The 27,123-nt window shown below is 40.8% G+C and overlaps 5 protein-coding genes across 5 annotated transcripts; 2 read left to right on the forward strand and 3 right to left on the reverse strand.

The window, feature by feature from the left end:
* Positions 1-1,118: 1,118 nt before the first annotated feature.
* On the reverse strand, positions 1,119-3,796 carry tysnd1 (trypsin like peroxisomal matrix peptidase 1). The gene is made up of 4 exons (XM_053436346.1): positions 2,493-3,796; positions 1,991-2,121; positions 1,657-1,842; positions 1,119-1,465 (listed from the first exon to the last, which is right to left on the reverse strand). The coding sequence occupies exons 1-4, from the start codon at positions 3,584-3,586 to the stop codon at positions 1,263-1,265; spliced, it is 1,614 nt and encodes a 537-aa protein (XP_053292321.1). The 5' UTR covers positions 3,587-3,796; the 3' UTR covers positions 1,119-1,262.
* Positions 3,797-4,416: 620 nt separating this feature from the next.
* Positions 4,417-9,146, reverse strand: sar1ab (secretion associated, Ras related GTPase 1Ab). Its single transcript, XM_053436763.1, has 7 exons — positions 9,039-9,146; positions 7,995-8,065; positions 7,642-7,761; positions 7,478-7,543; positions 7,298-7,401; positions 7,070-7,201; positions 4,417-5,633 (listed from the first exon to the last, which is right to left on the reverse strand). The coding sequence occupies exons 2-7, from the start codon at positions 8,050-8,052 to the stop codon at positions 5,517-5,519; spliced, it is 597 nt and encodes a 198-aa protein (XP_053292738.1). The 5' UTR covers positions 8,053-8,065; positions 9,039-9,146; the 3' UTR covers positions 4,417-5,516.
* Positions 9,147-10,410: 1,264 nt separating this feature from the next.
* ppa1b (inorganic pyrophosphatase 1b) lies at positions 10,411-14,258 on the reverse strand. The gene is made up of 11 exons (XM_053435991.1): positions 14,080-14,258; positions 12,893-12,957; positions 12,526-12,579; positions 12,190-12,309; positions 12,013-12,099; positions 11,801-11,927; positions 11,575-11,702; positions 11,263-11,348; positions 11,018-11,090; positions 10,898-10,937; positions 10,411-10,792 (listed from the first exon to the last, which is right to left on the reverse strand). Exons 1-11 carry the CDS (start codon positions 14,252-14,254, stop codon positions 10,761-10,763), a joined length of 987 nt encoding a protein of 328 aa, XP_053291966.1. The 5' UTR covers positions 14,255-14,258; the 3' UTR covers positions 10,411-10,760.
* Positions 14,259-14,926: 668 nt separating this feature from the next.
* eif4ebp2 (eukaryotic translation initiation factor 4E binding protein 2) lies at positions 14,927-19,725 on the forward strand. Its single transcript, XM_053435993.1, has 3 exons — positions 14,927-15,237; positions 16,791-16,970; positions 17,164-19,725. The coding sequence occupies exons 1-3, from the start codon at positions 15,105-15,107 to the stop codon at positions 17,193-17,195; spliced, it is 345 nt and encodes a 114-aa protein (XP_053291968.1). The 5' UTR covers positions 14,927-15,104; the 3' UTR covers positions 17,196-19,725.
* rps24 (ribosomal protein S24) lies at positions 19,446-24,845 on the forward strand. Its single transcript, XM_053436934.1, has 6 exons — positions 19,446-19,472; positions 21,033-21,134; positions 21,815-21,880; positions 21,984-22,193; positions 22,912-23,025; positions 24,751-24,845. Exons 1-6 carry the CDS (start codon positions 19,446-19,448, stop codon positions 24,751-24,753), a joined length of 522 nt encoding a protein of 173 aa, XP_053292909.1. The 3' UTR covers positions 24,754-24,845.
* The last annotated feature ends 2,278 nt before the right edge of the window (positions 24,846-27,123 follow it).

The following is a 27,123-nucleotide window of genomic DNA, read 5'->3' on the forward strand; positions in this document are numbered from 1 at the left end:
TTTTTCAAATTTTAATAATTTGTTAAACAATGATTCTTAAATATACTGTACTTAATTTTGACAGATAATAGGCAACTAATGTTGATTCAAACGTATTCACATCATCACTCATTAAGGACTTAGGACAGAGGATTGTTAAACCCTATGAGGCAAATTGTGATTTGAGAATATGGGATATACAAATTTTATTAATTTTTATTTCTAGTTGTCAGTGTAAAAAAAACTTTAAAATAACCTACACTTCAAATTTGTATTTTTCTGAACTGAATATGTTATAATGCATGTGTTAGCAGCTCCTCCTTTAAAGACTTGTTTTAATTCTCATGAGGTCCCATTTCAAAGCCATTAATCTCCTCTCAGTGCCTCTCTCTCTCTCAGTGGAGCAGACCTTATTGTTGGCTCTCTCTCCTCTGGCCCTCACCTCTCTCTGCAGTGTATCTTAACGCTACGGGAAACCAGCAGAAACAAGATACAGGCCCAGGTCTGCATATCAGCACTTCCAAAAGCACAATGCCTATAGAAAACTCCTCAGCCTCCTCGGGACATGGCCCTAGACTCTCAGTGAAATGAAAACCTTACAGTATGTTATGAACATCTGCTGGAGCCGATCCTCTGAAATGTCACTTCTCAGTTTCACGTTTCTATGATAATGAAAATCATTATTGGTGGTGTCCCAGTGGGTGAAACCTTAAATGTGTTAGAGCTTCGAGTGGGTATACCTGCCAACAGATGTCTGAATACCTGATACTGACGGTAAGTCCCGTGGCTACCCAAAGGGACCAATCATTTTCAGCAACCTGTCAGCTTGTTATGCTGAATATTCCTCCCGCTCGCTGAAAACCAGCCATATGGAAGAGAGCCAGATGTAAATCTTAACACATACTGATGCATTTCTTGACGCTGTAGCTGTAAAATGACTAAGGCTCACATGTGTTAGATTCACACATTCAATTTATATAATATGCTGGAGAGGTATGGGTAGTATGCGCCTTCCTTTACTCCAACTCTATGTTTATGTTGTGTACAGAAATACACACAGCATACCCTGAATGCTGAACAAATAAATTACTTTATTAATTGAATTACTGTACAAATAAACAATTAAAGTTACTGTAATTTGGCTGTTAATTATTTAATATTGATCATATCAACATTAGGAATTCATTATTTAAAATTACCAGTTTTGTTTAAAAAAGATGCACAAGATTTGAATTTGGTTGTCTAAAGTGATTTTTACAACTATTCTCTCTAACCCATCCTAGTTATAGTTTGCTTGGAGCACCTTGTAGTCTCCACACCCTCCTGACTTCTTTTTCTGCGGTGTCCAACATCCTGAACATATTAACGTCCTTTGTCTGTTGAAATCGCTTCACCAGTCTCTGGAAAACCGTCACCGGGATGCTGAAGTTGAGGTGTGGGTAGGTCACTTTGGCAGCCAGGTCCCTGGTGTTGCTGGACACAATGCCTGCAGAACAGCAGATATTCATTACTCTGTGTTAAAACTGCAGATACAGCAGAGCAGGGACAGCGGTCTGTTGTGCATAGCGGCTTTTCCCCCCAACTCATGTGTGGTGCACGGGTTTAGTCTCCTGTGGTCATCATATGCCCCCCACTGATCAAAAGGAATACAGGATTTTGTTGCAGGCGGTTTCTTACCAAGCAGCTCTCCCGAGTGTTTCCGCACCACAGCACCCCCACTGGCTCCTGCTTGTACTGCACAAGTGGTCTGAAGCATCACAGGCTGCGATTTCAGGCTAATGGCTTTGGAGAGGACCCCACCAGTCAGGGACGGACCGCAGCGTTGGCCTAACCCACCGTATCCCACCACAACTACAGATTCACCTGCAGGCAGACAAACCCAACCGAATTGAATCAGTCCTGTAACTGTTACGTTGGTGTAAAGGAACGGAGATAGATCTCCTGTAATGATGAATATGAAGCAAGCTGCTCTTCTAAATCGATGTATTCCACTCAACAAATTAAATCAAACCTGGGATGAAACTGTGAGCCATTCGAGGGACCGCGGTCTCTGGGACAGAGTCTCTGAGCTCCACTAAAGCCAGATCATAGGGGGAAGAAGCTTTCGTGGAAAACAGCACACCCCCCACAACATTACGGACTCTGTGAAAGAGAAAATTCACTTTGAAATCCAGAATAATAAAATAAAATAAAACTTTAAACCTATTAAGGTCACCTAAGTCTACGAACTACTAATAATAGTGAAGGTGTAAAGACCACCACCTCCAGAGGAGAATCATGGGCCTTTAAAGGGCTTCTAGAACCACACAATTTAAATAAGTTTTCTTTTCATTGAAGGACAAATACAGATCTAAGAGTTAACAATTACCAACAGCTGAAATAATTGAGGTAAACAGCCAAAGTGTTGCTGTGAAAATGTGTCCCCTGATTTCTTTTCACTTCTTTCTGAATCAAATCCCTTCCTGTCCAGAGAGGGATGGACCTATTAAGGAGGACAGTGAATGTGCCGTCACCTGCCCCTGTGATGGAACTTCAGGTTGACTGTCGACTTCCCGTTGACCACATGCCGGCAGGTTAAAACCAGATGAGGGGAGACAACGACCCCTGAGCCCCAAAACTCGCCGCTGTCCACAAAGCACACAGTCGGGTATCTCCCAGCCTTTGACTCGTGGGCTGTGGTGGACATGTGGAGGTCGGACTCTCCCGGAAGGAGCCAGACATCTCGGAGTGGATCTTCAGCGCTCGTGCAGCTAATGATGTTCCTGAAGATCGAGTGGACAGAGCAGACCAGGGACAGGCCTATCCACTCGTTGGCCTTCCAGCCAAAGGGAGACACTATCAGCCCGACGAGACGCACGTCGTCTGCGCCCTCCACCGAAAACAAGCCTCCACCCTCCGTGCCTGGCAGACAGCGGGCGTCTGTGAGGATGACAGCGTTGTCCTCTCCGGCGAGGTTGCTGACGATGCCTCTGCTGAGGGTGCTGATGAAGAGGTCCAGGCAGAGGGAGCCGAACGGTGAACCACAGGCGAGCACCGGGCTGCCCTTCAGGAGGGATGAGCTGCTCTGCCAGGGGACGCTCCCCGCCGAGTATGGGCTGCTTCCGACCTCACCTGTCTGGAGCACAGCGAACCAGCTGAGGAGGTGAGCATCCCTCATCAGCTCCGCATCCTCCTCCTTCTCCTCATCCTCCTCGTCGCCATGGAAACGCCACCGGTCCGCATCCTGGAACACAGCCCGGAAAGCTCGTCTGAACTCCAGGCAGTTCACCAGCAGCAGCAGCCGGGCGGGGACCTCCCGCTGCCGCGTGGGCTTGGATCGGGCGGGTGTGAGCTGGTCTCGGCCGGTGTCCTCATCCCGCTGAGGGGAGAAGCTGACGCGGATTCTCAGTTTGTCAGTCAGGCTGCGCGGGGGCAGGAAGCTGGACTCACCGGCCGAGGAGAAGCGCTCTTTGTCGGCGACAAAACGTGAAAACGGGAGGCCGGTACATATCACGGTTCCGGTCTGATGGTGGACGATCACTCCGCTGCAGCTGACGGGTTTCTTCTCTGAGGAAGCTCGGGACACTTTGATCACACAGCAGCGCCTCTCCACCTCCTGTAGCTCCATGCTTCACCGACCCAGGCAGAGTTTACACCGGTAAAAGCAGCACTTTAAAAGCAGCTAACAGCCGGTGGAGAGGCCAGGAAACAAGGTGCCATGCTGAGGAAACACAGCAAACACACACTGAGGACTTTAAACTGTTATGTTTTCTGTTAGTTGGGGTTCAAGGAACTCTACTTCCGTTTTCTGGTTTCCTGGTTGTCTCTCATTGGTGCACGGAAATAAACGACAGCCACTGCTCAACGTGATTGGTCAGAAGGCATACACGAAAGGGTCTGAGCCAATAGAAAGCGAGGAGGCAGGACTAGTGTCTTGCGACACAGCGTCTCCACATGTAACTCTGGTATTATTACTGATAATAGAAGTTTAGTGTTAATTGTATTACTTTAGCGAAGACTGTAATATTTGGGGATATTTTATTAAAGTTATACTTGGACCCTAGCTCACTTTTTACAATTCATTACACATTTATAATCTGTGGAAATGGAGTAATTATGTAGCATTTTTTTATTGGAAAAGATATCATCCAAAAACCTGTTTGATCTTAGTAATAATAAATAACTTCTTCTTCTATTGGTTATTATTTGTATTATTTAAAATGTGATTAATGATGTGTATTTTACATTTCTAGTGATTTGCCTCTATCTAATTTCTCTATTCTTTTACATAAGGAGTGTCTTAGACCATTGTTAGATGCTCTAAACAAAAATAACTATTAGTATTATCAATGATGATTATTACAATATACAATATTGGTATAAGTGTGGTTAGATCATTTGTGTAATTACTTATATCAAACAATGCCATTTAATATAAAAATGATTCATACAACAAAGTTTTCAACTCGTCAAAAATATTTATTGTGTTCAAAAACAATATAACCTGCCTTTTGTAACAGATGTATAACTTTAGAGTTCAGTGCTTTATAATAATAAGGAAAGCCTATCATATTGCAAAATATAAATAACACCTTATATACAAAATAATGTATAGTATTGCACCAACTGGATATTCATGCATAGCAAATTGCGTGCCGTATTTTGAACACTACCCAAGTACTCTCATAATATCACTGCAGGTCATGAGCAGCAACTAATCACAAAGTACCCGAGTCGCGTCACAGCAAGTCACCGTCTTGAAAACAGGTAGGCTGATGAGTAGAAGTGTGTTCCATCATCTGGCTGCGCTCATGCAGTAAACACATTCTGCAATTACTGCATCTGTTTAATGAAGCTCCTCACAGCAAAAAGTCAGCTAATGCACTTATGGTCACGTTTGTAAAATTGGCCTGTAGTGGTAAACATTTTCATTGAATTAAAAAAAACATGCAATCAGCATCAAATGTCAGCTTTGGAGGTAGCAGGCTACGGTATTGGCACTTTTCTCATTAACAAATATTGCACCGAATCACTGCAGAACTTTCCATGTTAACCTTTTTCTGTTCTGGGAAAAGCATTTTTTATGCTGTCTCAAGATTCCCATTTGGTTGAAACTGAATCTAAATGAATTTGTAATGTTTTATCTCTGCTAATCAGCTATGGTGGCACACAGTTTTTTTTTTAAAACTCTCTATCAAGGAAGAGTAAGTCCAAGCCTCAGAATGTTATCCTGAATGACCTTCACTGTAAGTCAACACCAGCACTTAAAAATAAACCCGGGTCAGAAGCTGGTTCATGGCGAGGACATGTTCTATACTGCAGGCTACATTTCCTACAAGCTTAAGTGAAGGTAAAACCCACAGCATTTGTAACTCGTCTTAGACTTGCTGTGCTATGATTGATAAGACAAATAGATTTTAAAAACAAAACCTGAAACAAGTATCCTACTGGCACTGTCAAAAATTATAAATACAGTCCATCATATCTCTCTGTGGCAGGTAGTTTGGTGTGGAACATGTTTTTGTACGCACAGGCAGCGTGGTAAATCTGAATGTGAATCAGTCGATGTACTGAGAGAGCCAGCGGAAACCCTCTCCATATCCTTGTCTCTTCAGAACGCTGCACATGAAAACCTCCATCGGCCTCAGATTCAGCTCCTTCAGGGACACTTTGCCCTGAAAGGAAACAAGAACCACATGATTTGAATTCATGATACAAACATTTCAGCATCATTACTTCAATCCTAAACCTTCAAACATTATGTTCGGGTTGAAAGCTATTCCCAGATCATAAATACAGTTATCTTTGCTGGGTAAATCATTTATTTTATAAGCTGAATCAAGTACTATTTTATATCCATTTCTTTAAATATTGGTGGTGTAAATCTAATTATTTTTTAATTATTTAAAGGATCATGTAAAATGTAACTTTGTTAATGTGTATGTCTGCTTGTTTATTTATTATTTTATTGGATGTACAGCAATGTTTCGTATCATATTGTCATGTATGTAGTGCATAATGTATGTCTGTATTAAATTAATACATTTGAAGCATATATGGTTTGTATTTGTGGAGCAGCGGATCACTGAGAAAGAGCTTTGTAATGGCTCACTATAAAAACCTGCTTCCTTTCGCTCTCTTTTCGTGCTCCTCTGTCAAGAAACAGCAGGTGCTTGAGGAGATTTACAATAACAATGAAAAATTTGCATAGCACAGGTAGGGCTTCTCAACAGCAGAGTGCCCCCCCACTGCCACTGCGTTTAACAGCAGAGGCGGTGATCTGAGCTCATTTTTATCTGCCCTCGGCAATTCGGATTTAAAATGGCAAATTCAAGCAACATAGAATTTTGAACTGCCTCAGAACAACTATGCGTGCAGTAACACTGAAAGCGTGAAGATCACTCTTGCCATTATACAGTGACGACACCCTTGAACAACCACGCAACATGGATGATAATGTGCGAATATTAAACCACAGAAAGGAGATTTTCTGTGACTAAAGCAAATGTGCAGTTGTACTGTTCCTACAACTTTCCAGCAAACAGATGGATGCAATAACAGGGTACAAAGTAGAAAGTATACCCTTAAGGTTTCAATCTCGTAATGTGTTCAAGTGGCAACCCATCGGGACGTCACCTATAAGTTTGTCACTATTAAACATCGAATTTGGCATTTTGGGATGTGCCATCTCTGTGATTTGAAACCTAAAGGTACCCTATTTGAGCCTGACTGAGGGTTTATGGACACTGCACGCCCACCTACACCTGTGACCTGCACCCATTGGACAATCCTAGCTGTCAATCATGTGATATCCATGCCAATTAAGATAAATGACACCAGCATTTACAAAGTGAATATCATGTTGTATTAAGGAAGAATTGAGACTAGTGATTGAGACCATAAAGTCCATGTGAAAATGTTCCTGATGTTATAAATGAAGTGACAGGAAGCTTCATTTTCTCAAAGAGTGATTTCTTTTTGCAACAAGTGGAGTCCTCTGCTGGTAATTCTAGGTAATACAGGCATCAGGCACTCCTGCATTGGCCCCACTTTCCAGAGTCTACGTCGATTTTTAGACTTATTTTAGTCCGTCTATGAATGTGTGTAGTACCTTGCCAGACGTGTGTCCATGAAGACCAAACATGCCCCTCAGTCCGTCTTCACTGACGGCTTCTGGACGGTCTATCTTATTCCCCAGAATGAGAACCGGTACGTTGGAGATGGTTTCATCTGTTAACAGGGCCTTCACAAGAGAGGGGTCATGTGATCAGTGAGCAGATCGCTCCAGTGAAAGCTATAACAGATTGTGTTGTATGTCATGTAACATCAATATACTTACATCCAGTTCAATCTTAGCCTCCACTAGTCGCTCATGATCAGCGCAATCCACCATGTAGACAATACCATTTATGGCCGGGAGGTAGTTCTTCCAGATCCTTCTTGCTGTGTGGGCAAAACAGTCTCATTATCCGTTTAACACTTGAGGCGACTCAAACAGATTCTTTCTTCAGTGCTATACCTTGTGTGTGACCTCCAAGGTCAAACGTCGTAAAGGTCATTCCGGCGATGGTCAACTCCTCAGATGCTGCGGACAGAGGGGAAGCACTGACTTTAGATAAGCAGGGCAGCAACGATCACAAGGCTGAAGGCTGAACCAACAACAGGTCAAACTGCTGGATGTACTTGGATGTAGCGTTGGCACGTGCTGCCCTAGTCTGTCGTCTCGGAGCATGTGCAGGAGCGTTGTTTTCCCAGCGTTGTCTAATCCGAGGAACACCAGCTTGCCACTCTTCCTGTACAACCCTAATGGTAAAAATATGAGAATTATGTGAATTTCATGTAACGTCATTGCAAAGTTGTGTTGTCAGTCTATCTTTCGCCTCAGTCGTTACAACCACCATGAATTTTATTTTATTTAATATTCAGGAAGTTACGGTTCATCTGTCAAATAGCACAATGTTGTGAGGACTGGATGAGAAAGTTATTTTGGATTTGAAAAACTTGTTGTGTTAAAGTTGCACCGTTCAATACTCTACCTAATAGTTGTAGGACGCCGCTGAAGCCCCTGAGGATCCAGTCAAATATAAAAGACATGTCTGCTGCCTGCCTGCAATACAGAAAACAAAAATGAATCATTACGTCTCAATAAAGAATAAGACCACAGCGATTTACTCATCACGTATCAGTCTGTGATTAGTTCATGTTTAATCTGCTGTCAGACCATGACAGTCAGATCAGGGTCCAGATAACAACAAAGCTCACACTAACAAATGAGCACAGAATCTTGCCCAACTATTTCAAAAGGACACGGTTGCGTTACAGATTCAATCACTGAAGCCCATTGTTGATCATTATTCCTAACCCTGGATTACTGTGGTGGTATGTGTAAACTCTGTGTAATCACACAAGCTCTAAAGTACAAAAGGACTAAACAGCCAACAGGCTTTCAAATGGTTTTAATAAATGCTGGTGTATTTAGCGAGTTGCCTCACTGAGTCACATCTGATCTTCTTCTGACTATTTATACGACGGGTTGTGGCAAGGACACTTGATCTGTTACCCCCAGCTTCCCTCTCACACTCTCTCACAGAGAGAGAGAGAGAGAGAGAGAGAGAGAGAGAGAGAGAGAGAGAGAGAGAGAGACACCTGTCACTATTTGGAACTTGAAGTGCTTTACTAGTGAGGCCTCCAGTGACTAAGGCTTGAGGAAATGATTTCAACTGGGTCACTTGAACAACCAGACTCCATGTAAAAAGTAAGACATTTAAGTCTTTGGTCGAATCCACACAACACAGTCATGTATTATGTGGCCGCAAGTTTTCACTCAAATTTCAGAAAAATTCTCTAAAACACGTACTCACGAATAACCACTTAAAACAACACGCCAGGCTGTTGAACGAGGATTCCTGTATTTTCCTGTGACTGTTGCCTCTCTTCGGTAAAACATGATAAAAGTGGTAAACAACAAGCAGCAGCCTGGTTTTACAGACACAACTTTATGAGTCCATAACTTTATAACAGAGGAGAGTAGGTCCAACAGGGCTACAAATGTCAAACACGTAAATCTGTGGTTTTACTACCTGGGTGAAGTTGTCGGTCCTCGGTCTGTTGTTTGCTTTTGGTCGTTGAGTCTGTCCCGTCAACTGACACGGAGCCCGCAACTTTGACAGGACACCGGAAACGCGTCACACGGAGTAATGCGGAGGGGGCGGGCCCCCGCTTGTCTCGCATGTATTAGCTTGTGTATTATTTGTTTAAGTCTGTTATATGTTTTCCTCCGTTTGTTTGAAAACAGTATAACACAACAACTACTGAGTCTTTGAGTTGTGTTTCCTCCTTATATAAAAAAGTAATCCTGGACGGTGGATTAGTTCTAATATAGGGAATAAAGCATTATAATGCAGTCATACTTTTTCCCATTATATTTATAATACATCTGTTTATAATGTTAATTGCAGTCTAGGTTCCAAATATAAAAAATAAGTAAATTAGACATGGCAATAAACTCAAATAAACATTGGAAATAATATGATTGCCTATAATCAAGATGACTAAATGTAATAATGATTTAAACTGCAAACACTACTTGTGAACGTGAATATTCGGTTACAAGAAATGTTGAAAGTCCAGAGACCCGCCTTTACTAATACCAGGGACATAAAGGTAAGTTTGTGCACAAGTTATGAGTGTTCAATAAAGCAATATAAACTGAGCAATACAGCTTTAAGAGACTGTGCTATTACTCACTGGCACACATGGTTCACGAACTGCTTTATCACTTTCTTTAACAGTAAAACTAGGAAATCAAATGAAGTTTAATTTAGATGTAGTTTCGTGTTGCTTTTAGGGATATAAAATGGACTAAAGAATGAAAACTTCCTTTGGGGATAACCTATAAGTAAAATTTTAAAGCTAGAAATGCATCACAAAACATACATTGGCCAAATCAATGCCAACATAAGCTGCAGTCTTTAGTTGGAAACAATAACATAAGGATAAAATATAGTTTTATGAAAATATTTTATTGTTTTTGTAAAAGTTTATTCATGAGGGTGAATCTCTTGAGAAGAATCATCTCATTTGTGAGGTCTTGAACACTAAAATGTGAAGGACAGAGAATTAGCTTTTATTTCTTTACCACTACTGTTATGAATGGGGAAATCAAACCTTATACCTGGTAGAACACATTTGTAACATTTTGGTCAAGTCTGAAAACATTGAGCATCCCAGTAGACAAAAAGAAAGGTAGTATTGGGCACTGACCACTAGCTCGCAGTATTATAACAAAGGAAAGGATTATAACTTCAGCTTTCTTTCCTTCACACTCCTCATTAATGTCTCCTGTGTGTCACAACAACAGAGACATCAAATCTTTTTATTCATCGTAAAACCTGTTACCACCATGTGCAATCTTTCTTAATGAATAATAAACATAAAATAAATGAATCACACTTTTGATAATTTAACGAGCGAAGCTTTATTAAAGCAGTTCATATCTCATACAGGCTACAAGTTTCTACTCGGCTCAGTACACGCACTTTGTTATTAAAGCACATCTCCAACGAGATCTTTGTTAAATAAATGAAAATTAATTGGTCAAGACATGATTGCGTTTTTTAAAAACGTTTCTCTTCTTCTACAGAAATGATCACTACCTCTCTCCATCTACATGGAAAAACAGCCAACTCAACACCGACACCAACGCCCCATCCTGCCATCCCCTTGGTTCCTGATAAAAGGCCATAATCAAGTAGTCCTGTGAGAAATTTGCCTTGTGGTCTGCTCCAATCCGAAGAGGCTGATTACTTCTTCTCATAGTAGAACCATTTATCCACTGTAAAACAGAAGAACAACAGTCAGTCTCTCAACAGATAAAAGTAACAAGACACATTTTGTAAATTTTGATCAATACAGACACAAATATGTATCAAAGTTCTACCTGATGAGGGGACACATTCTGCTTTTCCACAAGGATACATCTAGAAACAGAGCGAAACATCAGGAATGAATGAAGCCTGCAGTTCAAATGAATTACGTTGAAAAGTGGGATGTTACTTACATCAACAGCAGCTTTCGCCTCATCCGCTGAGCAGCAGTGACAGCTGTCGCCTTCAGAGACACAGGTGTTTTTGCTGCATTGCACAAGATACATAAATTAATTATCAAAAAAAAAAAATCACATGTATACAAAGGTTGAATAAATTCTTCACTCTTTGTCATCATGCAGTTATCACTACATGCTAATGTAATGATAACTAATTTTACAGAACAAAGTACAAAACCAGTACAAAACTGTCATCGTACCAGTTCAGTTCACCAGCGTTGCTCGGTTTGGAGATGAGGGCCTTCCAGCTGTTGTGAGTGCTCTTGATAACTTCAATGGCAAAGTCCTGAAACACAGCACTATCTGGTTAGTTCATAGTGAGATTAAACATTAACTATGACATGCATGCATGAAAATCTGCAGATTACTTCTAGTACAAGAAACCATATTTTCCCAGAGCAGTGCAAATTAAATTTTAGACTTTGCCGAAGCAGGCAAGTGCGACAGATAAATCTAAATCTGATTGTCACATGGAAAAAAACAATAAATAAAAAGATGAGTCTAATGGACACCTTGTCTTTGAACTCGTCATTGAAAGCAAAGCGGTTCTCTGGTTTCCCATCAGGCACTTTGTATCTCCTGAACCAGTCGATTGTGGCCTCCAGGTAGCCGGGTTTCAGGCGCTGGACGTCACTGATGTCTGAAAATGGACAGGGAAACCCACAGGTGTTCAGATGCAGGACTTCTCAAACAGACAAAGAGCGAGAAAAGGTTAAATAGATAAATAGTGGAGCTTACTGTTCAAGTCTTTGGCTTCAGGGTCCTCTACATCGATCGCAATCACTTTCCAATCAGTCTCCCCCTCATCGATCATGGCCAGGACCCCGAGCACCTTCACTTTCATTACCTCCCCACGGGCACACACCTGGAAGAGATTTCCTTTTTTCCATTAAATGAATTTACACAACAATGACATCGATAAGCTGCAAAATCATCAGCCAGTGATTTACCTTGCTGCCGATTTCACAGACATCAATGGGGTCGTTGTCGCCACAGCAGTCAGTGTCTCCGTCCTTGTGTGTGGGATCTTCCCATGTCTGAAACATTACAAAACAAATACAAAATGTTTGTTGTACAATGTAAACACTGCAGGACAGAACACATCAGGATCAGAAATGTTTGCTAACCTGGGGAATGGCTCCATAGTTCCATATGTAGCCTCTATGTGGGAAAACGTTGGCAACATATCGCAGCTTGCCCTTCTTCACATCTTGCTTAATCGGGTTAAGGAGTTCTTTGGTAGCAATCTGAAAATAAACTATGCTGTTACTTTTGAAAAGGATCAAACACGCAAGTCAGGAAAAGCCGCAACAGGCATCACCACAGGCCAAGCAAACAGGTCATTCCACACAGGCAGGTTTAGAACGAGCACGGCAGGTCATAAAAGCAGTGAAAAAAATTTGAAAAACTTGTTGGACAAACGCGTAACTGTTGATGATGGAATACAACATATTCAGTCATACCTCCATCTTTGCATTTGTCCATCTTGGTACTTCAACAACCATGTGGAAGATGTTCTGTAAAAAACAGGATTTATTTATTATGAAACAGTTTATGACACAACTAAGATGCTACAATTTCAAAAGCACAACGTCCTTACATTCCGTCTTTTATTCAATTATTGCTCTGATTGAAACGTCACCATGAAGAGCATTAATTGTTTCAGGACGATAAGATAATCTGCAGTTTACACAGATATTGAAACAGCACTCAGAAAATAAGGAGTAAAGGCCACTGCCTTCAAGATTAGACTATGACCTCACTATTCTGGAACGCATTACCTGCAGCACTTGTTTACAGATTTAATGGCATAAAGGCGACGGGCGTTACCTGGCTCTCATCAGCATACATCGGTATGTCGTGGAATGGCGAGATGTATTTTCCTTCTGCATTTTCTGTAAAACAAAGATGTGTTAGCTTGGTGGAGGCAGGTAGATACAACTGCTGTTATTCTGTGTGTAAAGATCATATCAACAACTGAGAAGCTAAAACAGGTAAATTGAGCCTTCGTGTCCCTGGGATTGAAAGAGAGATCACAGGTTTTCATTAGTTTACTTTCACTTTGAATGAAGGGGTACCTTTCTGATCTTACCCCCCCTCTTCTAAAGCACCTATCCAGAGTTACTAGGTGCTGCACAGAATATAAGTGCAAAGGTAGCAAAGCACACAAAAGCCAAATCATACTCAGCAATGCAAGAAAACTAAAAATAGGTGATTACTATTAACATGTATCATTATTATTATTAGATGTGATTATTACAATGAACATGGTTTCCATTCAATTCAATTAAAGTCTTGTATTTAAATCGATGACATGAACTTATTTTGTATTTTAAAACTATGATCAAGGACAATAAAACAATGTATTGCATTTGCATTGAGCGAGAACAATGAGAAAGTTTGATACATAATTGGGGTTAAGGTTCAGGCTCAGATTTGAAAAACGTTTTGCTGTTTGTCAAGTTGTTATCGTTCTCTGCCCATTAGAGAAACAGTCATTTGACATTTATCCTGATCATGTTTTGTCCAGATCGTCCAGTCCTGTAAAAAACTAGTCCAGAAATACATCATCATCATCCTGTTGTTAATAATCAACCCACAGTCTGCTCCTGTCAGTACCAGTGGGTTAATACCGTCTTATAATCAGAGAGGGCGTTCACTAAGATTATGGTTTCATTTTATGATTTTTGCAGAATCAATCATCTCTCCTCTGCCAAGTTCAGGCAGGAAGTCTGGTGCACGTCAGGTCGACGCGGTGACACGTTGAGTTTCAATGCTCACGTCATCTCACCCGGCGAAGCTGCTTCACTCGCTCACAACGAGTTAACTACTGATATTAAACATCTTCAACGAGCAGTGTTAGCTTTAGCTTCCAGCGGCTGCAGGCTCCGGGCGATGAGCTGAATAAACACGGGTCAGTAAATGAATAAACGACACGTGGGAGGTTCGCTGGCCTGTCGGTGCTCCGGCTCCTCAGAGAAGTGAAACACACAGAGAACTTCATCTTCTCGACTTACTGTAGAACAGGCGGAAGCTCAGGGAGTTGGGGGCTCCCCTCTCCTCTACGGTGAAGCTCATGTCTGGCGGCAGGAGGAGGTTAAGACGTCCGGCAACTGGATGGAGGATGGCGGCGGTACAAGAGTTTGTCGAGGGGCGGTTAGAAGAGAGGAGGTAGGGGGGGAAACCGCGCATGCGCTGTGTGTCAACGACGCCTTCAAGGACAATCGGAAATATTGTAGTTTAGAGGATTCAAAATGTAAATCCTGTAACGATGAGGCAGAATCTTTGACATACTCATTTCCCCATTGTAGACATTAAATTACATGTTTTAGACTCAATTGGATTATATATTGAATGGTAAATATATGTTGTGGAAACTAATGTTAGTAGAAAATGTAGTTACACGTCTTGAAGATGAGAATCATAACAAAGGCTCCTTTCATACATTTTTGCTTCTATATATTCAGAATGGCAAACAATGGCCCTCATTCACAGGACTGGATTTAAAGAATATATTAGATAGAAACACTGTGAAAGTTACTGGTAATGTTTGCCATTCTGCATCTATGGACATTTACCAAACAGAATCATTTGCCTTCATAATGAAGTCAACATTTTACTTCTCATCTTTTAAAATGTGTCACCACAATATTTTTAAATAAACTGTATTCATTAGAGAAACAACATTAAACCCAAATTGACTAGCATAAAAAAATATAAATAATCATATCTACAACACCAGGGTTCATAAAAAAACTCTCAAATAGACAAACACAAATATATTGTGATAAATTAAACTGATAATATTTGATACACAATAATATCACAGATTATTATGAGAAGTAGAAGAGGGCTCATGACGTCACATCCGCCCGCAGCCTGTCGCTCATCCTGTCTTGCTGAGAGAGGGGACGGAGCTGACGGCTGGGAGGACGACAGGATACAGAGAGATTAAAGAGAGAGGGGATCGGCCCGGGTTTCCACCGCTAACACCCCCGGTTTTTCTGTAGTTGCTGGATTTGCCACCGATTCGGAGCGGAACATGTCGACCAGTCGTCAGCTGAGCGAGAGCAGGGCCATCCCGACCAGGACGGTGATGATCAACGACACAACGCAGCTACCTCACGACTACTGCACCACCCCCGGAGGCACTTTATTCTCCACCACCCCCGGAGGTAAAGGGGCAAGCCCGTCTGCTTTAGGATGGGTCTGTGATCAAAATGGAGGAGAGGTGCTGTCGGTGAACCTGAGAGTTTCTGTCACTGTGGCCCGTTCAAAACAAAAACAAAGCCTGGCCCCGCCCACACGCTCACAGGCCGCTCTATGATTGGCTGGTGTGCAGCGCAGAGATTCTGATGAAAGCCTTGCTGCTTATTAACAAAAAATTTGGGTTTGTCAATCGTGGCAGATTTGATGTAACTCAGAGTGAACACGTGAACTCTGTGTCCTATCGTCTGTTGCACAGCTTGTTCTGCAACACGATTCATAAAAGAGCATGTAAGGAAGTGCATTAACTTTAGCATAGACACTTTGAATCAGTCATTCACTCATCAATGATATCTTACTAAGTAATTCGCTATAATGATACAGAGAATAAGGGTGGTTCTGAAGTAAAAAATGCAATTTATTGCTTTAACAATGTAAGAGGAGCTCAACAGCTGCACCAGCATTTGTGGTAGTGGTTTGTGGTTCGGCTGTTGTTCCCTCAGTTTGACCTCATCAGGCATGGCAGAAAATAGCTGCTTTCATTCTCTCATCTCTGTCTAGGTCAACGTTTTCTTCCTATTTGCATGATATATTCATAATATATTATTATCAGACAAAAGAGCAAGTAGGTTAAAATAATTCCTTTTCTACAATATATCCCCAGTCTGACTTTCATAACTGCAAATAATTTCCAGTCTTTCTTTTCTTTTCTTAACTGATCATATACTAGTAATATATGACCTGGTTTAATCTACAGGCGTCATCGTTTCTTCTTATATTGAATACTTAATTCAACGTTGCTCGTAATAAATAATTCTCCTTCTTCCACATGATCCGACCCAGAGTCAACTGAGCCGGTTGAAAACCAGTTTGGTTAGGTTTAATGAAACCGGATAATGAAAATAGATGCTGGTTATGTATGTTGAAAAAGGTTTTACAGGCCATGGCTCATTTATCTCAGGATGCACATAACCAGAGAACGCCAGTGGAATATGATTTGAAAAGACCTTTCCCTGGAACTGAGCCACTGTGTATGTCACTGGTTCCACCTGTGTCTTCCTGCCACAAGGAATCTAAAGTCTGCTGTGGGAACAGACAATAAATCAGATTTGTTTGCAAATAATCATAAAAAAAAAAGGATGCCATCAAAATGGAGGTTAATCTGTCTCAGAAAACAAAGAACACGTACAGTACTGGACAGACTGGACTTCAACAGAAAGGGAAAACTCACAAAGCTCTTAAGAAGGGCACTGACTGAGAGCAAGTGCAGTCATCACTGTCTGGCTCATGCTGCTGATGATTCACATTCACCTTTCTTCACTCCGGTGTATTTGCCCTATTTGGTTTGGAAATTTCCACTGGGGCCCAGACTCTGAGAAGGATAATGATTCTAATGATTACTTAAGAAAAAAGGAAGGTGCTTGCAGAAAATCAACCTCTTGACTCTAATCAACAGAACCCAATTAAATTTATTCCTCAGATTGAGCAGAATAACAGAAACTTGATGTTTGTCCTATTGCAGGAACCCGGATCATCTACGACCGGAAGTTCCTCCTGGACAGGCGCAACTCCCCCATTGCCCAGACTCCACCAGCTCGCCTGCCTGTCATCCCCGGAGTGACCAGCCAAAATGTCCTACGTGAGAACCAGAAGAACGAAGCCAACAACCATATCAAAAAGCGTGATGGCAAGCCCACAACCGGTAAGGATTATTTAAAAGGAATTGTTTTGTATGTCCGTCACCAGTCCATCTCACGTGTCATCTGCTTCTAAAGGTAGAGGCAGGTAAACATTACACCCGTTATTAAATGTGTATACACGCATATGTCGTTTGTTGTTGTTTTTATCTCTAAAACAATCCAGCCTGATCCCCTGACACCTTTCTTTTTTTCTAGGAGATGATGCCCAATTTGAAATGGACATCTGACCGACTGGAACACCACCAGCGAAAAAAGCAAATGACCTGGCATCACACGTGCCAGTGGCTTGGCTTGTAGAAACCAATGTTGTGAGCCCTCATGGCAGCCATCTTCTTTAGCTCTCTGTCTCACTGCTGGATGTAATGTGTGTAAACGATGGGGAGTCAGTATATCATGCATACATGTACAGTGTGGCCAACTCTGTAAGCTATAGTTTTTTTTTTAATAGATTAACATGGTTAACTGTCGCTGAACAAATCAACAACCACTCAGGCCTGATTATTATGTATCCAGTAACATGGTCCATTTAGTCGACAGCAGTGCTCAAATCTAAAGGTTTCTTAGCTTCTTATCTTCAACAGAGCACAGTGTAAAACACATAATATTCTGATTAATTGGTGAAGGAAGTGGTCATTTTTAAATACCGGCCTTGGAATCAGTCAAAAGCTTTGAATTCATATTCAGCCTATGGTTCTGCAGGCCCGTGTGTGCATGTTATTTAAGTGATTTGTTTTTTGTTTTTTTGGAACTACTTGAAAAGGTCCACAATCTATTATCGGTTGGTTGGTCAGTTTAGTTTCCCCCTGCTGGTCTGTAAAAGGGATGCTGTGTTGTTTTTATTTTCCCAATTAGGAGACTATTTCATGCCATTCCAAGATTTTAGCTTTCATTACCAACACAGGCCTGTGAGTTTCTGATTTTCAGGGGAAAACATATTAGAATCTTAGGCTGGGATGTTAATTGTTGTTTAAATCCTCAAATAATTGTATTTCTCACTATTACTATAAAGCTAAATGTATATCCCGCAACTACAAACTAGCTTTTGTAGAATTACATTTCTGAAAAATATATCAATAATCAAACCACTTTGGTTGTCAAGATCTTTCTATAAATTTCTTTTACAAATTTGATCTCCCTCCTAGTATCGGGAATACACTTTTAAAACCTACTTTGGCTTCACTGGTTTATTGTTTTGGCAGAAGATTTATGTTCATAATCTGATGAGTATTAGACCTCATTCCCACCTGGTATTTACATCCGATAACAAGTGGTCTGCGCTACATTCAGGTCTTTAATTCAAATGAGTAACATCTTAACAGCTGCGTTTAGCTCATTGACACATTTAGTTCTCTCCCTCTCTTGTGCCAACACACACACACACTCACTAATTTCATTGGACACATCTGTAAACTCAGACTGCGTAAAAACAACATAATTTTGTCTTCATGAACACTATTTTTTATTAATTAATGACATGTAGAGCAGGTAACTGAGATCCGACTGATCGTGGTCACAGGAGACGCTTTCAGGATAAATGTTAATGTCAGGTGTGAACAGACATACTTCAAGCTCTGCACTTGGGATCTGATCTCTCGGAACAGATGTTTATACCAGGTCTGAACAGGGTCTAAAAAAAAGAGGAAATACCCTCTGCATCTCCAGACCAGCTTCACATTCAGAACAATCTGGAAGTGGTTCAAATTCCATGGAAATCCCAGTGTTAAATTAATGGGTGAAATATAAAAATTTTGCGGGGGGAAAACTTGAAATAAATCATGATGTTTTATATGCATTTTATCGTTGAATACAGTTTGATAGTATTGACGGTTATTCGTTTGGGAATAAGCGCTGTCAAGCCTTTGAATTAGTCGAGAAACCAGGAAACACTGGATGAACCAAGGCTTGATGGAGGCCGTCCCTTAATCTACAAATCTCTCTCCAGTGTCCTTAATCCATTTTACGCTACCTGATTCTGTTCGCGTGTCATGTCTGCCCATGCCTTACTCGACACCAGATGCAGTAACTCTAAACCTAGGCTCCTTGTCATCAATTTGTACTTTCCAACAGATGTTTATTTTTTCACTGTAACATTGAATAGGTCACATTGTACTTAGCACTTGAGAGAAAAACTAATAGTTTTTTTTTTCTAGTTTTTTCCATTCATAATTTTCTTCCTCATGCAGCTCTGAAGTCTGAACGTGACTTGTGTCATTCTGGGATTCTGAAGTTCAGAAGGAGATGGTGGTTGAAAGGGCATCTCACGCTCGTTTAGTCCGCCATCAAAGTCGTATCTGCTTATCCAGTCCAAGTAGTAATTCTGAACTTGGCAAAAAATCACCACAAACTTCGTGTTTCTGTTCCATTTAAAATCCATTCATTCATTTCTCTGTGTGACTGGAACCACTGAATGGCTGACATGATATCTCTGATAGATTGATTTCATTTTCTTCTTTTTGGCTTTGGAATTAACTACGGCCATGTTTGGTGACGAGTACATCGTGGGGGTTTGCTTCAAGCCGATTTGCATTGCAAATGTTTTTCTTTTACAATTGTATAAGTGCATCGTCATTCAGATTTCAGATTTATATCAGATCGGTTTGCTTTGACAATGAGGGCTTTAACATTGTGTTGAAAGAAATTTGAAACAAGTAACTGTTACCATCCCTTCGGATTTAAAAAAACTTTTATCTTCAGTGGATCTCCAACAGCAGTGGACATTGTTGCTGCAAGATCAATAAAGTTCCGTAACAAAGAAAATGCAATGTTTGTTTGCTTATTCAGACACAGACAACATCAAGGAGGGAGTTGTTCAACATGTCTTAACTATGTACTCACCCACTACATTAGCACAGTGTTCTCCACGCTCAGTTACACTGATTCATGCTGAGCAGAGTGGAGCTCTCTCCTCATCAGAAATGTCACATCACAAGTGCTCATTAACAAGCTAAAACTAAATTTCTTTGTTTACATTTTCTCTGATTTCTCCCATTCATGCTCTCGTTCATGGGACCCAATTATTCCCACAGGCAACTTACTGTATTTCGCTTACTCGCTTATATATGCATATTAGCAAATACTGTCTTTGAAGAAGGGTAATGTATGTAAATGTATGCCATTTAGTTTTTAGCTGTGTACATGACCTACAGTCAACAGTATTGTAAAACTGCAGAAGTGGATTGAAGGCAAGGTCAGAGTGGTCGTTTTCAAAGTGCACAGAATTTATCTTGGAATCAATGTTTTGAAATTGTAACATTGAAGAAGAATGTGTTTATTTTGGAGCAGTGCTTGTTGTATGTCCTTTGGCTTTAGTAATTTAATTTGTAAAAACAGACATGGCAACAGACATACACCAAGATCTTGTTTGCTTTTGTTTAAAAAATGTGTTTTAATTCTTATCATCGAATTAAAATTTGGTGCTTAACCAATTAACACAAGCGTAGTGCTGGTTGATCACTGTAGAGGGGGCTCTTGGTTCCCAGACAAGATGCCATGAAGTGTCTGCTGGGTGCTTTGTACTTAATTGGATCTGGATCGAGACAGAGTTCATAAACAATATACAGAGAGCACTAGGTGATGGCTGAGTTGAGATCAATAGAGACTAAGTGCAACTGTAAGTGCCGCAGTGAGTTAATCTGGCGACCCATACAACTGTAAAATGTGTATATCTGTGCATGCATGTGCTCTTTTATTAAATATTGTCATTCATGTTATTTATCTCAATAGTGCTGCAGAGATTACAGTGGATCCTGCTATACTGACCCCGTGTGGATGTAGGAGGATTCGCCTTATATCAGTTGTACACTACACAATGCTGTATTCATTAGTAATATAGTTGTATTTTTTATAATGTGCACATCCAGCAGGCCTAGCCCCTGATTTCACTTCACAGGTCTTCCATTTTATTTACAAACTTTGAAGCAGTTTGAAATTAATTAGAGAAAGGACAAATACGTTATTGATAATATTTCTTCAACCAGGGTGTGTAGTTAAATTAACCAAACACATATATTTTTTAAATTAAGCCGTTCCTCCGGTTTCTTTTTACGATTTTCAATCAGGCATAGCGCGTGCGTGTCCGGGCAATTTTTTTGAAACAGGCATTATTGCGGCCGCTTGCCGGTCCTTCCTCCTTTTCTACGTCCCTGAGCGAGGCCGACGTAAAGATGGTGAGTGTTGTGGCGACAATATCAGAATAATCTGTTCATCATCGTGGCCATCCGTCCATTGACACACTTTTACTACACACAACGCGATGGTGGAAGTCCGCTTTATAATAAAATGTGGATATTGACGAGGACGGGAGAGAATTGAGTGGAAATGAAGCGGCGCCGTCCTGATGCTACCCGGACTGATGTTACACACACTCACACTAAGTCCACCCGCTTTGGGACAGCGTGTATAATTCCCTCTTTACACTTCCATACGGTTTCACCTCTGAAATGGCCTCCACCGCCGGCATGGCTGCTCTGACACATTGTACGTAGACGTTAAAAGTATTAATACTACCGGAAAGCTAAGTAGTAGCCCCTGGTGGCTAACGTTAGCACACACTCCGCCGCCATACGTGAGCAGGCCCCTCACTGCAGGCGAACACGGATATTGTTAATACCACAAACTCAGGTTTATATATTTTTGTTATTGTGTAACAGAAAATAGAGGATCAGTGCTGTGGTTGATTTGTAGTTCACACATTAGCTGAGAAGCTACACCAGCATGATGGCTGAGAAGCTCATGAGCCACTTTGTGTTACAGTTGCATTGTGGGAATTGTATTAAAGGTCCTATGGGCAGTAGATGAATCTAAGAAATTGATCACAACGTTCCTCTTTCCCCCCCCCCATCTTCAGAATGACACAGTGACAGTCAGGACTCGCAAGTTCATGACGAACCGGCTCCTTCAGAGGAAGCAAATGGTGAGCATCCATATTCCCTTTCCCTCCTTTTTAATTCTCATCTTCCACATCATCTGTCGCTTTCATAACGCTTCCCCCCCTTTTTGTCTGCGCCTCCCTGCAGGTCGTCGATGTCCTGCATCCCGGCAAGGCTACAGTCCCCAAGACTGAAATCAGGGAAAAGCTCGCCAAGATGTACAAGACCACTCCTGATGTTGTGTTCGTCTTCGGCTTCAGGACTCAGTTTGGTGGCGGCAAGACAACAGGCTTTGCCATGGTCTACGATTCCCTAGACTACGCGAAGAAGAATGAGCCCAAACACAGACTGGCCAGGGTGAGTTCTTCAGTCGCGCTACTTGTCAAATGGAAAGCTTTGACAGTTCATGGGCATATACAGATTTTCTTTTTTGTGTGTGTGTTGATAAGCAGAGAAGCATCCTGTTTTTACCCATCTTTATAAATTTAGCAGCAACAAGCAGCGTCAGTTTCGTATAATCTGAATTTCTATCCAGGCGACAGTCTTTTCTTACTGTAGAGGCAGGTTTCAGCCCCTGAGTCCACCTTAGTTAGACACATTCAAGTTGGAAGGTCTGGAGGTATGAGAAGTGAAAAGCAAGACCACTATCCATACTATGTAGTAGTTGTTTTTTTTAACAGCATTTTTGTCTGTAGTCATCGTAGGAAACATTTTGCATTGATAAAGATAACTGCTGTTTTAGTTATTTCAAATCAAGTCAATCAGTAATGGACTGATGTAGAAACTCTGCAGCTTTATAGCAACACATTGGTCTGTGGTGCATCATACAAATGATTGTTTTGGCAGCTTCTAAGACATAAAACAATCTTGATGTCATCTTCAGCATGCATTTTCCAGAGCAGCTCATTCAAAACAAACTTCTGTTGACACTGCTCATTCTGAGATCAACAGCAATATATCCACAAAGTTTGAAGTTGAATTAAATTGAACATCTAGTTTCCCCGATTTATAGTTGAATCATTACGTTTTTTTTCTCGATGATTCTTGTATTGACATGTTTGTTTGTGTTCCTCAGCACGGCCTCTATGAGAAAAAGAAGACTTCAAGGAAACAGCGCAAGGAACGCAAGAACAGAATGAAGAAAGTACGAGGCACCAAGAAGGCCAGTGTGGGTGCTGCTGGCAAGAAGGTAACTTCCCTGTTTCACATACTTTGTGCCAAAGTGTCGATGATAACATTAAACAGGCTATATGATGTTTTTTGCTACATAGACAATGTTAGCATTAGCAGCTGTTAATGATCACTCCAGCGGAAACCTTGTAAGTTGAGCATGAAAGAAAGTCCTGTACTTGCCAAGACCTGCCTCTAGCGGTGGAACGAAGACTGTAACTCTTGTTTCCTTCTACTTGAATTGGCATAAACCGCTAGCGCCAACATAGCCAGCCCAGCTCCTCACTTTATCTTACAGCTACTCACTGTAATAAGGATTATTATAACCTCCCTAAATAACTTTTCATTAGGGGTGGCAGAGAACTAGCATAAATCACCTGTAACATGAAGTAGTCCTGTGGTTATCAACTGTGGATGGATATAACTTGTCTGTGTTAATCAAAGACTGTACAGAAGCTGGAAGACAAATCAGAGCAACATAATTGTCTCTTTATTTTATTTTCATTCATCTTTTCTTTTCCCACTTTGTTAATCTTTGTTTTTCACTGTCTCCTGCTTTAATTTCCTTTGTCATCTTTCCAATCGTATCAAATGTTCTTCTGGATCTTTAGAAGGTAAATGTCCATGGATAGACTGACTGCAGAGTGCAGATAATCCAGGGGTGACAGATACTAGTTCACTTCCCTCCATTTACCCCCTCAACTATCACCTGAGAGCCACAGACTCACTGCTTTTCACATTGGATGTACACAATGCATCCAATATCAAATGTGACCGACTGGTTTACATTTAGCCAGGCCACATTCCTGCTCTTAATTCTAATGATCACCTTCACCTGCTGATAGTGCTTCATACCATGTTCTGGAGAGGAAAATACTAGAAGGGGTCCCTGAGTAGCAATCCCACCTGCTCTGTGATTATTATCATGCTCCTCCCTCTGTTATGGCTCCCACATAATGGTTTCTAAATATATTTATGCTAACTAACCATGTCTCCCATGGTTTCCATTGGCTTGTTTCTGAATGTAGTACAAAACCTGGGCCTTAAAAAATACTCCAGATTTATCTTTTCTGTTCAACAATTCAAGTATCAACACCTTAATCTTATCCCGCCTCCATTTTTGTTCTTGATTTTGCTTTCCATGGATTTCTTTGGCAGAAATGAGGTGTCGTTGTGCAGGTATAGAAGCAGCATGGAGTGCCACTGTGTTGCACATCCGAAGCTGATAGACCTGAACTGTGCCATGCATGTCACACCCTACTCCCACTACAGTTTTCCTTCAGTGTTTTTCCCGCGTTGTTTCATAGGTTTTTCCTCTATCCCTCTCCTTCATCCCTCTGTCTCTACTACGAGTTACTCAAGGACGAATTATCCTTGAGGATGTGTCCACTGTCTTACAGAGACAAGTGCTTTTTAAATCCTTCAGATTCCTTGTTTTTAGATGCAGAATCTGAGTGTAGCATTTAGATTATAGTGTTATTAGTTTGTGTGTGTGGTCCATCTGAACTAAAATGTGAATTCTTCCCTGAAACATTTTAATATTTAAGCATAACAATTAATTATTTTAATAAACATGCAGTTTATTACTGTGATGTTGAGTTTAATGCTGTTTCTCCCTGTAAAAACTGTTTAACGTTTGTAGTCCCATTTTACCTTTTTTAACCTGATATTACTCACATGTTGTGCGTTTGATGATTCAAACTGATTTGGTTGTTGTCCTAATTCTGCTCTTCTCCCCTCACAGTGAGTCCGGACAGTCTGCGAGGGTCCTTGGCTTCAACATGCTCTTGTATATTGTCATCGAATAAAAGTTGGAAAAAATTGGACAAAAAAAAACAACCTTTGTGCTTTTTGGTGTTTTGAATAACCAGGTCCTGCCTGAGCCCTGTTCCTCTTCTTGAACTCACGACATGAAAATATTCAAAGTACTTTGAAGTACTGTTGGTACCCAGGATTGATGAAGGATGTGATGTTGGTTGTTGATTGACAGCTGTGCTCTAACATCTTACATGGCTTTGACATTTATATTTTGAATCTCTGAATTCTATGTTTTGTTTTTAATACTAAATACATAAGGTTCTCTGTAAGACGTTTTTGATCAATGTTCGACCCCAGTAGAGGAAACCTTGTAAACACTGACATCTAGTGGTTTTGTATTGACATTACTTCAAAGCAGCTCAAATAACACCATAGCTATTCATTGCTCTTAATTTACCGGTAATGAAATGGGTTTTATGAAGGTCAAAATAGTTTTTTTTTTAGTTTTTTTTTTTTAAAGACGAGAACACAATGACCATATAAGGCCATTTGTTTACCTTGTAATTTATCATTTCACTTGTTTATTTTGCTGATGCTTTGCACTAACAGTTATACATTTCTGCACATGATAGGTTGTTAACCTGCAGTATATTTACTTCACAGCCCCCAGAGACTAAATTGTACTAATATGCAGATAAACCTGTCTGCGTGTGCACTTTTGCCTTTATCCGGTTTATAAACACCATTTGGAACAGAATGGCTATCCCACTTTGCGGCGTGACCTTTACAGATCATTTGCATAGAAATACCCTGAGACTGAGTAAATGAAGTGATTAAAATGCCAGAGAATGGTCTGTCCTCAGGGTAACCCCACCACCACCACCCCCCATATCCCACTGCCTTCCAGTCTTGTATTGATATCAACATTTCCTCGTGCTGTAGATGCAGGAACATCAACCACCTCTTTTCGCTTTGTGGACTAATATGTTTAGTTTCAGTGCAGGAGATGTTTATCTTCATTCTTCAGAATCAAAGCAGAGAGCAAAGATGTTCATGGAAAATGTATTATTTATCTTTCATAATCGGCTTGCAACAAGAAAATTACTTGCCTTTATTATTGCAACTTAAAAAATAAGGACTTTTAACCCCCATTGACTTAAACAAGTAACACCCTTCTCAGGATCATCATCCAAATGACTACTTTACCCAACTTATGGCAGCATATTAGGCACTAAATACATTTTGACACATTATATAAAATTATAAACACTGTTATTTGACATATTACCATGCCTGTACAAACTCTTGTATGTAGGCCAGACATTTCGCCACCAATCCCCTGCCTACACCACTGGGAAAAACTAGCTTGGAGGCACTTCAATTGACACATTTTGAATCGTGGGCTCTTCTTTCCCAGCTGAAAGCATTATATATATATACAGTGCCTTGCATAAGTATTCACCCCCTTTGGACTTTTCTACATTTTGTCATGGTATAACCACAGATTAAAATTTATTTCATCGTGAGTTTATGTAATGGACCAACACAAAATAGTGCATCATTTGGAAGTGGGGGGAAATATTACATGGATTTCACAATTATTTACAAATAAAAATCTGAAAAGTGTTGAGTGCATATGTATTCACCCCCTTTACTGTGAAACCCCTAACAAAGATCTGGTGCGACCAATTGCATTCACAAGTCACATTTGCAAGTCACATAATTAGTAAATAGGGTCCACCTGTCTGCAATTTAATCTCAGTATAAATACACCTGTTCTGTGACGGACTCAGAGTTTGTTGGAGATCATTACTGAACAAACAGCATCATGAAGACCAAGGAGCTCACCAAACAGGTCAGGGATAAAGTTGTGGAGAAATATGAAGCAGGGTTAGGTTATAAAAAAATATCCAGAGCTTTGAACATCTCTCTGAGCACCATCAAATCCATCATAAGAAAATGGAATGAATATGGCACAACCGCAAACCTACCAAGAGGAGGCCGTCCACCCAAACTGAAGAGTCGGACAAGGAGAAAATTAATCAGAGAAGCAACCAGGAGGCCCATGGTTACTCTGGAGGAGTTGCAGAGATCCACAGCTGAGGTGGGAGAATCTGTCCACAGGACAACTATTAGTCGTCTACTCCACAAATCTGGCCTTTATGGAAGAGTGGCAAGAAGAAAGCCATTGTTGAAAGGGATCCATAAAAAATCCCGTTAGGAGTTTGCCAGAAGCCATGTGGGAGACACAGCAAACATGTGGAAGAAGGTGCTCTGGTCAGATGAGACCAAAATTGAACTTTTTGGCCTCAATGCAAAACGCTATGTATGGCGAAAACCCAACACTGCCCATCACCCT

The sequence above is a fragment of the Pleuronectes platessa genome, chromosome 12 (genome assembly GCF_947347685.1).
Source record: "Pleuronectes platessa chromosome 12, fPlePla1.1, whole genome shotgun sequence".
Lineage (NCBI taxonomy): Eukaryota > Metazoa > Chordata > Actinopteri > Pleuronectiformes > Pleuronectidae > Pleuronectes > Pleuronectes platessa.

What these genes read in the sequence shown, in the direction of transcription:
- tysnd1 (XM_053436346.1), bottom strand. Translation starts at nt 3,586, where the DNA reads ATGGAGCTACAGGAGGTGGAGAGGCGCTGCTGTGTGATCAAAGTGTCC. An exon ending in AAGTTCCATCACAGGGGCAG is followed by an intron (nt 2,122 to 2,492) that starts GTGACGGCACAT and finishes TCTCTTTCACAG; the next exon opens with AGTCCGTAATGTTGTGGGGG. An exon ending in GGCTCACAGTTTCATCCCAG is followed by an intron (nt 1,843 to 1,990) that starts GTTTGATTTAAT and finishes GTCTGCCTGCAG; the next exon opens with GTGAATCTGTAGTTGTGGTG.
- sar1ab (XM_053436763.1), bottom strand. Translation starts at nt 8,052, where the DNA reads ATGTCTTTTATATTTGACTGGATCCTCAGGGGCTTCAGCGGCGTCCTA. An exon ending in CGTGCCAACGCTACATCCAA is followed by an intron (nt 7,544 to 7,641) that starts GTACATCCAGCA and finishes CTCTGTCCGCAG; the next exon opens with CATCTGAGGAGTTGACCATC. An exon ending in ATGGACACACGTCTGGCAAG is followed by an intron (nt 5,634 to 7,069) that starts GTACTACACACA and finishes GTTTCCTTTCAG; the next exon opens with GGCAAAGTGTCCCTGAAGGA.
- ppa1b (XM_053435991.1), bottom strand. Translation starts at nt 14,254, where the DNA reads ATGCGCGGTTTCCCCCCCTACCTCCTCTCTTCTAACCGCCCCTCGACA. An exon ending in GGACAAATGCAAAGATGGAG is followed by an intron (nt 12,310 to 12,525) that starts GTATGACTGAAT and finishes GTTTATTTTCAG; the next exon opens with ATTGCTACCAAAGAACTCCT. An exon ending in AGAATGTGTCCCCTCATCAG is followed by an intron (nt 10,793 to 10,897) that starts GTAGAACTTTGA and finishes TCTGTTTTACAG; the next exon opens with TGGATAAATGGTTCTACTAT.
- eif4ebp2 (XM_053435993.1), top strand. Translation starts at nt 15,105, where the DNA reads ATGTCGACCAGTCGTCAGCTGAGCGAGAGCAGGGCCATCCCGACCAGG. An exon ending in ATTCTCCACCACCCCCGGAG is followed by an intron (nt 15,238 to 16,790) that starts GTAAAGGGGCAA and finishes GTCCTATTGCAG; the next exon opens with GAACCCGGATCATCTACGAC. An exon ending in TGATGGCAAGCCCACAACCG is followed by an intron (nt 16,971 to 17,163) that starts GTAAGGATTATT and finishes CTTTTTTTCTAG; the next exon opens with GAGATGATGCCCAATTTGAA.
- rps24 (XM_053436934.1), top strand. Translation starts at nt 19,446, where the DNA reads ATGTTTGGTGACGAGTACATCGTGGGG. An exon ending in GTGACGAGTACATCGTGGGG is followed by an intron (nt 19,473 to 21,032) that starts GTTTGCTTCAAG and finishes AATCAGGCATAG; the next exon opens with CGCGTGCGTGTCCGGGCAAT. An exon ending in CCAAACACAGACTGGCCAGG is followed by an intron (nt 22,194 to 22,911) that starts GTGAGTTCTTCA and finishes TGTGTTCCTCAG; the next exon opens with CACGGCCTCTATGAGAAAAA.